The sequence below is a fragment of the Fundulus heteroclitus genome, unplaced genomic scaffold (genome assembly GCF_011125445.2).
Source record: "Fundulus heteroclitus isolate FHET01 unplaced genomic scaffold, MU-UCD_Fhet_4.1 scaffold_74, whole genome shotgun sequence".
Classification (NCBI taxonomy): Eukaryota; Metazoa; Chordata; class Actinopteri; order Cyprinodontiformes; family Fundulidae; genus Fundulus; species Fundulus heteroclitus.
Genome location: NW_023397186.1, coordinates 256,242 through 267,490, shown reverse-complemented (window position 1 = coordinate 267,490; position 11,249 = coordinate 256,242). Strand labels below are relative to the sequence as shown.

At 40.2% G+C, this 11,249-nt stretch overlaps 1 protein-coding gene across 1 annotated transcript in view; it reads left to right on the top strand.

Moving 5' to 3' along the window:
• The first annotated feature begins 340 nt into the window (after nt 1–340).
• The window catches only part of tusc3 (tumor suppressor candidate 3), an 84,357-nt gene continuing 73,448 nt past the window's right edge, over nt 341–11,249 (top strand). The window contains exon 1 of the mRNA XM_012874181.3: nt 341–472. Within this exon, the coding sequence (XP_012729635.3) occupies nt 368–472 (105 nt within the window). The 5' untranslated portion in view covers nt 341–367. The remainder of the gene's footprint in view (nt 473–11,249) is intronic.

Sequence of the window (11,249 nt, the reverse complement as noted above, 5' to 3'; positions counted from 1 at the left end):
GTCATGTAAATAATTTTCTTTGCCCATTATCGCTGCGGAGGAAGAGGAGAACTACTATCCTTGCTAACCGTAACACCTTATGCGTTCTCATTTTTTGACAAATAGCAAACCGAATGGGCAAGTAGTCTAATTCAAAATAATTGTTTTCATATTTATTCAGTCATTTGAATGTAATTTTGTGAACTAAATTCAATCTGTTTGACGCTGAATCTGTAACGTCTGAGTTTACCAGTAGACCTTCGAAACAAACAGACAAAAAAACTACAAATCCCATACACTTCCGTAGTCCAAAAACTTGGCGCTGATTGGTGGACTCTATACCCAATCGCTTGGCCTAGACGTGTCTTCTAGTTAGCATCCTTCCGTCATGGCGTCTTCTAGGACTATCGCTCGTGTTAACTTGCACCTTTTTACTGTTCTCTTGCTGCTGGCTCTATGTCTGCCGTTCGGAGGAGGGCAGAAGAAGAAAGAGGTAATGTTTTACCGTGTACACGTGTTTTATTTGTGAGTTTCCGCATGTTTTTTTAGTTGGAGCCGCACAGGTGTACCGGGTGTCGGTTTAGCTAGCGATTATTAGAATCCACGTGAAAAAGAGCGCCGGTTAATGTGGCTTTCGGCAATAGTAAAAAAACACTTGTGATGTGCATGAAAGCAGTCGTACAGAAAATGTGTTTCGATTACCGTTGCGGAGAGCCAAAGGCGATTGACAGCAAGCAGCTACGATTAGTAGAGGCTATTGCTATGGAGTTGCTAAACCAGTCAAATATTTAACCCATTTGGTAAGAAAACAATGCAAAACATGTTAAGACTATATGGTGATATTGCGTGCTTCTTTGAATCTGTTTTGTTTGGCCCCACCAATGAAAAGAAAATATGACCCTTACTTTGTAATTCGCGAATGCGGAAGGGGACCAACTAGCTGTATAAGGAAGCGAAGTGCTCGGCCTCATTCGGATCGTTGTTGTTCAGCGGAAGAGCCATGTTCATTGGTTCTACTGGTTTACTCTAAAGGCAATGCAAATTTATTTGTATAGCACATTTCAGTACAGAGACAATGCAAAGTGCTTTACATGATTAAAATACAGGAATGAAATAAAAAACCAAAAAAACCCCGCAAGTAATAAAATAAAAACAAGTAGGAATACAATGTAGAAAATGTAAATGTAAATCTAAAAACTTTTACAGTTTTCTGGAAGTTTGTTTCAGATAAGTAGAGCATAGGAACTAAATGCTGCTTCTCCGTGTTTAGTTCTGGTTCTAGGTATGCAGAGTAGGCTGGAGCCAGAAGACCTTAGTGGTCTGGAGGGTTGATACACTGATAACAAGTCTGTGATGTATTTAGGTGCTAAGCCATTCAGGGATTTATAGACTAACAGAAGTATTTTAAAGTCTATTCTCTGAGATACAGGGAGCCAGTCAGTATAAGGACTTTAGAACTGGGGTGATATGCTCTACTTTCTTAGTCTTAGTGAGGACGCGGGCAGCAGCGTTCTGGATTAGCTGCAGCTGTCTGATCCTCTTTTTAGGCAGACCTGTGAAAACACCGTTGCAGTAATCAATTTCACTAAAAATAAACGCATGGATTAGTTTTTCCAGATCCTGCTGAGACATCAGTCCTTTAACCCTGGAAATGTTCTTCAGGTGATAGAAAGCCGAGCTTGTAATTGTCTTTAGATGCTTTTGGAGGTTCAGGTCTGAGTCCATCACTACTCCCAGATTTCGGGCCTGATCAGTGGTGAAGCTGTGTGCTTACTTTTGATCCCTCCTCTTCTGTTCCAAAGATTATTATTAAAGGTGTAAAGCTATTCATAATAGGCTGATTTAATTAAAAATTAAAATAATAAACTTTATGGCTTGTACACCCAGTATTTATATATTGTTGGTTGCATAGTTGGTATTCACCTGTTTGTCCGTAGTTGTATACGAAGATGACATTAGTGAATCACATTTTGACTTATAACCCACCAAGGAAATCACTAAACCTCATAATAATGTTTAAGCTACAACTTGAAATAACTGATATGACAATCATTACGTCAATACAATACAATAAATCAATGTATAAATCTGTCACTTTCTTTTAAAAGCATGTGATTTGCATGGTAGAATAACCTTAAAAACATACCATAGTTTCATAGTATCATGGCTTTAATGATTAGATTAGATCTAATATATTTTATTTAAAACAGAAAAACAACAGTCATTGTTGCATTTATTAAAACATATTATTACACTTTTATTAATATCTTTTAGATTTTTTTTAAACGACGAACAAAAGATATAGACTCACTAAATTAAAATGTGAATATTTTTACTGTTCTGCTTTTTACAGACTAACATGAATAGTTATTAGCTGGTTAATAAGAAGTCATTAGTAATGATGATAATTTTTATCTAGACTACATTTTATATCATCAAAATCTCTAAGTGATTAAAGGAACTAACAGCAATGACTAAAATAGAAGTAAGACTTAAAATAGTCACCACATATTATACATTAATGTGCTTTACTAAAGATAAATATTTAGTATTCATTTTATCTATTCAATTTCAATTTAGTATTATTTATAAAGCACCAATTCACAACACATGTCATCTCAAAGTCAAATTAAAATTCAATCAAATCAGTGTGGGCAGCCATTTGCCACAACAGACTTTTGATTGTGGTTCCCTCAAAGTCTCAGGAAGGGCTGTACATAGATTAGGAGCAGTGACACAGAAAGCACTGCGTTTCTCCAGTTTTAACAGAAATTCATTGGCTAACAGTTTGCTTTCCGATTGATTCTAAAAAGCTTATTTGTTTTTAACTGGCTAGCCCCCAAGTATCTGTCAGACCTGCTTCGTTCAGGTCGGCAGATCAGTTTTTATCAGTCGTTCCAAAACCAAAGAGTGCATAGAGATGACCACACTTTTCTCTGTTATCGCACCAAAACTATGGAACAAATTACGTTCCAATACAGGTTGACTCAATTTCTGTTTAAAATCTCTTCAAAACACATTTGTTTCTCTGGCTTTAAACCCAGTTGAGATCTTTGCTTTTGTGTTTTTTGTATCTGCTCGTTATTACTTTTTATTTTGTTTTTGCTTTTACTGTTTTTATTGTTAAATTTTGAACTATTCGTTTTTGAAGCACTTTGGCCAACTGAGTTGTATCTTGAAGTAACTTACTATATAAATAAAGTTGAGTTTGTGTGGTAAGTGGTTCTTTGAGGTAAGGAGGGACATTCCCATATGTGCACTGGTGATTAGGGAGAGAGATTTTGTTGTTAATCATGGTGGAGATGGAAAGTGAGCGAAAAATGAGTACGATGTTTTCACATTAAGTCGCATTAGTCAGGATCTTAGCTACAGAGTTTTGGACACATTGGAGCCTCTGAAGATTCTTGCTAGAGAGCCCAATGAGCTGTGCATTACCAGTAGCCCAGTTTGGAGGAGACAAAGAGATGGATGAGTTTTTATTCATCTAGTAGGGTGACACTAGAGCAAAGTTTGACAATGTTATAAAGGTGATGAAAGTACATCTTGGAGAGTTGGTTTACATGTGATTGAAAGAAGTGAGAGTCAATTTTAACTCCAAGGTTAGTAATAGAAGATGACTGGATCCAAGTCAAGCTGTATGGTCAGGTAGCCAGCCTGCTGTCAGTTGTTTGACTTCAAAACGAGGTAAATGCGATGGGTGTTGCCCTTTTAGCTTTTAACCACATGAAGTATTTCCTGTCAGCAAAATGTATCTTTCTTTAAATGAATTTAAACTGTGGCAAGAAATATAATCTGAAGTGACTGACCTATTATAGCAGTCTGCCAAGCTTACCCATCACCAATAATAAACTCTCTTAGAATTGGTTGTTGAAGTCAGCAGTAAATGTAAAATGCTGTTACAAACTTTTACAAAACCTGTTGTGACTACCACTAACTTCTTGCTGAGTGTTGATAATCCTCATACATTATGCATGTTCTGCCCATTCTCGTTTTCATTACAGGCACAATAACTGATTCTCTTTGACACACTGTTTTTCTAAAAAAAGAAAAACTCGTCTGCTACATTAGTGATTTTCCCAAGTTCTTAAATGTTGTGTGTGTCTGTTGTTTAATGCTGATTTTTCCTTCTCCTTCTGTCTATCTTGTTTCCTGAGATCTGCACAGCTAGACGGCATAAGTAAGTGATTGCTTTGAAGGCTTAGTCCCTTGAGCCTTTTGTGTGCTCAGCTTTAAAGGGTAAATGTGCCAGCTTTCTACGGATACCAAAATATTCTGAGTTGAATTTACAATCTAGATTTGGAATACCTGAGTGCAGCCCAGGGCATGCCATGTTTGAAATAAATACGTTTTTATACAGAGCTGTCATAGTGGCTGCACACCATTTGTTTGCTGGCAGGAAGAAGGTTGCGCCGGGTAGGTGGAGTTTGCACTTAGCATTGTAATCTGCACATAAACTGCTGCATATCTTGTTTGCCTGTTCATATGCATCAATGGGAGTGGTAGACACCCACTTCAACTATGAGGCTGATATAAACATGGAACACTTGTTTTGTTGCCAAGATCGTCTGTCCATCCATCCCCTCCTTCCCACCTCTCTTCTGGTTATCTGAAATCGTGTCATGAGGCAAAAGGTCCCTGAAGTAATGACATCCTCCAGCTGACTCTGAGAGATTCCATTCCCAGGCCAGACAAGCTATATAGTCCTTCCAGCAAGGTCTGGGTCTTCCCTGTGGTCTCTTCCCAGTGGGACATGCTCAGAAATCCCCCAGAGGAAGTAGCCCAGGGGGCATCCTAATCAGATGTAAGAACTGCCTCAACTGACTCCTTTTGATACGGGGAAGCAGTGGCTTGATTTTGAGCGGACCCCAGATACTCTGTTTAGAATTTAGAATCTCCTCACCCTATCTCTAATGCTGCGTCAGACCAAACGCCCTTTAAGCGTCAAAAAGGCATCCAACGCCTCAACTTGGATGCTTGTCCACACAAAAGTCTGAAGCGCTGTCTAGAGCCTCAACTCTCTGATGGTGCGTTAGGCAAAGTGGCACCCGTTGGAAGGAGCTACCCTGTTCTTTTCCTCTGCCAGACTATTTGTAAAATTGCGGATGAAATCAAGAGAGTGGCTTGGCTTTATTAACTGAATAATATAACATAATCTACCCCCTGTCTGAATTCCCCAGATAATCCATTTTGAGTTTGGTGAGTTTCACCACCTACAGCAGGAGCTGCGCGCTGGCGAGGGTAGCTTTCAACACTATTTATGCTCACCCAGCTAGTTTGACAACCTGCTGACCGGCATCGGAGCCCGTATCTCCCGCCAGGACACCAACTACAGGCGCCCCATTTCAGCAGAATAGTATCTGTCCACCTGTCTCAGGTTAGTGGGCATCATTCAGGAGGCTCAATCCGGATGATGCCCATTTATCAATGATCCGAAGCAGGGGTGCCGGTTCTGTGGGGGATTCAGGGCTGCACCCTCAGAGAAAGCCCGCCTCTTTCTAGCAATGAGCATGTGTGTTAAAATAGCAACAAATCATGCCAGCACAGTGAGCACCCACCAGCAGAACCAAAAATCGGCGCCCCTGATCCGAAGTAAAAATATTTTTACTGTCGGAAAATCCCCTACAACATCATATAGCAGAGTCTCTCTGATTGGTTGACGCCCCACGTCCAGCTACAACAGTTCAGGTTTTTGAACTCTAGCATCGGCCACCCTAGAGGCACTTAACTGCATCAAGCCTCAAAACGCACAGTGCAAGATGCTCCGCTGGACCTCTCGATGCCCCCCGAGGGGTGTCCGCCACAGACACTGGACACTCAAAAGGCATTTGGTCTGGACGCAGCATAAAGCTAAGTTTAGCCACCCTCAAGAGATGAAGCTGATTTTGACCACTTGTATCCAGGATCTCATTCTTTCAGGCATGATCTATGACTCATGACCATAGCTGAGGATCAGTCCGTTTCAGTTTCCCGAGGAATAAGACGGAATGGGGGAAGCACGCGGAGCGTTGCATCATGCTCGAAGGAGGGGCACGCCGTGAACATAGTATGAGCTAAGAACATCTAGCGCATTAGCTTATTTACACCCACTCAGAGTTGCCATATGCCCCAACAGGGAGGCAGGTGGGCAGCCCGTATAACTTCACAAAAGACAAACAAAAAACTTAAAATTTCACAGTAAGACCTTAAGTTAAAATAAAAAAATATATATAAAAAAAATGCTAATTGCACTTGATATCACAAAGTTAGGACTAACTAGACTGTTATTGTGTGTTAATTAGTCAACCTACCGAACATGTTCATGATAACTCCATGTCAGTTGAAGCATGAGCTCTAAAGCTTTTGCTTGAGGATCTGACTGTGAGAATGCTTCACTGCTAAAAGGGGAAAGTTTATACTGAGATACTGTTGTTTTGGAAGCACTTATTTGAATGAAGTGAGACGAGCGTTTTAAGTCTTTTGATGTACCATCTCATCAGCACCATTTTTTTGCTGACTGTGCAGATGATGGGAAAGTATTTGAACAGATTATGAAGTGAGTTGAAAAAGGAATGTATGGAAAATGGCTGACAGGTCGACAGGCATACAAATGAGCAAAGAATTGGATATGTCAACAGAACAAAAAGCTGACTGAGTGAAAGAATAAATGAGGAATAAATAGGCAGATTAACCACTGATGGAAAAGCATATAAATGGGTGAGCAAATCTATAAATAATTGAGAATGACATGTTTGCCTTGCTCTATATTGTTAAGCATTGGCACATGAATTTGGTTTCTTAAATAAAACCATATGACATGAGCGACAATTATCAAAGCAGCGTGATCTGGTATATAATGCAGAGTTTAGTGAAGTGGACTTTGCAGTAATATAAGCCATCATTTAATATTGCCTCATTGAGGAAGCTTTGGCCCGGATTTGTTTTAAAGGACACACACTTCTTTACTTTGTGTTAGTACAAATAATGCTTATTTAATGTAGGACTAGACATAAAAAGTTGAAAGTTCAGAGAAAATTATACAGCTAAGAGAAAACTGAGAGAAAGCTGTGAGTGTGACTACAAGGAGCAATTACAGAGAATGAGACTAGAAGAAGGTTGGAGGTCAATTTGAAATTACAGCTTATTGCATGCAGTGATGAAGCATTACTTTTACTCACAATGATAGTTTAGCACTTTTTTGGATTATCCGTTGGCAAACGGGTTTTCTTTGAGCAATACCTTATTTTCTATTAACTGCAGGGAAAAACTACACATTATTGCTATGGTAAATTGTAGTAGTTTTGTCTGAGGAAATAATCTTTCATTGTTCTGGGAAAAGTCCTGCATGTATGGAATGGCTTCAGGGGCAGGCCAATTAATTCAATTCTCAAGCATGCAGCAAGGTGCTCTCCTGAAGTTTGTTTTGCAGGCCAGTTTTGATCCTGCTCATTGCCAAGAAGTCTCATTTACAATTTACAATTTACACTTGACATTAGGATGACTAGTGCCTCTGCAGCCAATTGACCTGAGGCGCAGTTCCACCGACCTTACTCCTTTTGGCACGCCCAGCTCGGCTCTTCTCCGCTCGGTTTATCTTCACCCGGTTTGTGATTCGACCAGCCTAGAGATGCCTGGAAGAGGGAAACACCTCCTGCTTTAGCTCCCGTGGCCCCTGCCCCATGCGCTGTTTGCAACATTGATACTTTAAAGGAATCTGCAAGGAATGCTAAAATATAAAAAATAAATACTTATAAATAAAACGGAAATAATAGGAAAAAATACAAATAATGTTTCTGTAGCTAAATATATGATTGTCTTGGATATTTTTAAGGAGTAAACCACAGGGACAAATATCTGGATCACACATCTAATAATCAAATAAGGCAGAGCTCCTCTGCTTGCTGCTTTGAATCTGTATGTTTGAGAGAGAGACAGAGGGACGGCTCATCGCTGCCTCTCTGCTTCTGTTTAGCCTGCAAGCTTCGGGCGGAGGGAGCTTTAATGGTTTCCCGGGGTCTGAGCCTCCTAAAACGGCCACCGTTGCCCAAAGCAGACCACTGCCCCCTTCGGCTGCTTTCAGTCACAGAGTTAAAATTTGCAGCTTTATATGATATCATTTGCCTCAGACATGTCAGGAGCTTAAAGGCAAGGCACGTTTATTTATAAAGCACTTTTCAGTAACAAGACGATTCAAAGTGCTGTACATGAATAAAATAAATAAATAAAAAAGCACAGAAAAGCATTACAGAGACCGAGGAAAACATTATAGAGGCAAGCATATTGCATTGGAATAGCAGCAGCAGGTCAGATACAGTATAAGACCATTTGGACTGCAAACTTCAAAGGCACCTCTAAACAAATAGGTTTTTATCCTTGATGTAAACGAACTCAGGGCTTCAGCACTTTAACAGTCGTCAAGGAGCTTTTTCCAGATAAGTGGAGAATAAAAACTGAATGCGACTTCTCCATCTTTGGTTTTGGTTCTGGGTATACAGAGTAGACTTTAGCCAGAAGACCTTAGTGATCTGGAGGGTTGATACACTGATAACAGGTCTGTGATGTATTTAGGTGCTAAGCCATTCAGGGATTTATAGACTAACAGAAGGATTTTAATAGTACTCCGCTGATGGAGACTTCAGAGACAAAACTTAACCGCTATCATTGTGTAAAATGAGAGAAAGCCTCGACAATTCCGCTGAGTCCCCCCAACACAGAACAGCAAATTTCTAGTTGTTTGGCAGATTCAGGGTTTAACTGTTTACTGGAAATGCTGGGAAGCCGTTTATGTTTTGCGCATTGCGGAAATCATAGGGCCCCAGCAACTAGCTATTGTAGATAGATAAGTCAGTCCTACAATGTGGGGAAAAAAGTTTATTTACCTCTGAAACATCAGCTTTTCGCTCTGGTTGGTGCATGAAGTAGGCTGCTGTTGCTGATTGCTGCATGATCCACACCTGTGTAATGGTGGATGGGGCTGGAGGCCAGATGTGTGTTGTTTAAAAAGCCTACATTCTTTTTTTCTTTGGGAGGGGGGGGATCTCTATTTACCTGGGCGGGTCGCCCAACTACAGTCTATGTATGGGAAACGCTAGTCCCGATCATCATAGGTCGAGTAGGTCGTGTAAGGCACTTCCACATTACCTAATGGTTAACAGAACATTTTTTAATTTCTTACTGGACAAAAATCTATCTAGTTCTTCTCCGATATCACTAAATGGAGGAAATAAAGATGCCACACTCTATACACACACAAACACACACGACACACACCCCTTCACCTTCAGACAGACATACTTTCAGTGAGCCATGGGGGAGATATTGAAGTGTTATAATGGGAGGAATCTAGTCTTGCAGTTGCCTGCCTAAGGCCATGACAGAAAGGTGGAGGAGGCAGAGGAAGATCTTATTTAGCAGGAAATGGACAAAATGGCGATGCAGCACTTTGTATTCATCTCAACAATTTCTCATTTCCCTTACTGCCCTTTTTGTCTGGGGCTGGCTCTGTATATATATATATATATATATATATATATATATATATATATATATATATATATATATATATATTATGAAGTAGAAAGAAAATTATACACAATCTTTTTTTTTTTTTTTTTTTTTTTCTCCACAAATCATGCAAAAGTATTTAACCACCCTGAGTCGATACTTTGTGGAACCACCTTTTGCTGCAGTTACAGGGTATGTCTCTGCCAGCTTTGCACATCTAGTGACTGACACTTTTGTCCATTGTTCTTTGCAAAACAGCTCCAGCTCAGTCAGATTAGATGGAGAGTGAACAGCAATTTTCAGATCTCACCACATATTCTCAATGGGATTGAGGTCTGGATTTTGACTGGGCCATTCTAACACATGAATATGTTTTGTTATAAGTCATTCCATTGTAGCCCGGCTTTATTTTTAGGGTCAATGTCCTGCTGGAAGGTGAACCTCTACCCCAGTCTCAAGACTTTTGCAGACTCCAGCAGGTGTTTTGTCTCCAAGATTGCCCTATATTTGGCTCCATCCATCTTCCCATCAACTCCGATCATTTTCCACGTCCCTGCTGAAGAGACGCACCCCCAAAGCATGATGCTGCCACCACCATATTTGACAGTGTGAATGGTGTGTTCAGAGTGACGTACAGTGTTAGTTCTCCGCCATACATAACGTGTTGGCCAAAAAGTTCGGTTTTGGTCTCATCTGACCAAAACTTTTCTCGAGCCAGCTCGCTTTGGCCTTACTCCTCAGCAGAGCCACAAAAACCCAAGCTGGCCTTGAAAAAAATCTGCTTCTGAAACACTCAAAAGTGAGCGGAGCCGTGCGGTGTGCAGCTAATACGAGCCAGAGGAGTTGGGGCTTCATTGAAAATTGGGGCCAAACACCATCGCAAAGTCCAAGGAACACACCAGACAGTTCAGGGATAATGTGTGCATAAGTTTAAAGCAGGCTTAGGCTTAGACCTATAAAAAGATTTCCCAAGCTTTGAACATCTCATGGAGAACTGTTCAATTTACCATATTTATTCGAACCATAAGGCACACCAGATTATAAGGCGCACTAACTATTCTTCCCAAGTGTGTAATATCACTCTGCCCCTTCACATACACAGGACTCTCCTGAGAGGGAGAGCTATTTGTTTCTGTCGGGAGGACAGAGTATTTGGACTACACTGCCCTGTTTCTAACATAAGGCCAAAATAAACAGAACTTTCATATTGAATTAACTTACTACGTTTATTGTTGGTAGCACGTACTCCTGGCGCAGGATGCCTTACATGAATGCACTTCTAGTTTTGACATTAATGTCAGACAGTCAGCTCAGGGGTCCGATCAGGTAGTGACACAGTGTACCGTAATGCTTCAAATATCTATTGAGCGGAGTGACTTACACATTTTAACACATTTTTGAGCACATTGTACCACATGAAATTGGTCCCTAAGCACAAATACGGTAATCGTATATAAAAGGCACACCAGATTATAAGGCGCACCATAAATTTTTTTTGAAAATTTTGAGATTTTCAGTGCGCCTTAGTCTAAAAAATATGGTAGGTTAAGGGGTAACATTTAAATGTGTTGGGATGACCTAGTCAAAGTCCAGACCTCAATCCAATTGAGAATCTGTGGTTAGACTTGAAGATCGCCATTCACCTTTGCTCTTCAACAGACAAACCATCCAAAACAAAGGAGCTGGAATAGTTTTTCCATGAGGAATGGTAAAAATGTTTCTTAAATTTGCATAGTAAAAGGAACTTAATTAATTTTCCTATTGTTGTACTTTTAATCCAAGGGAAAAAT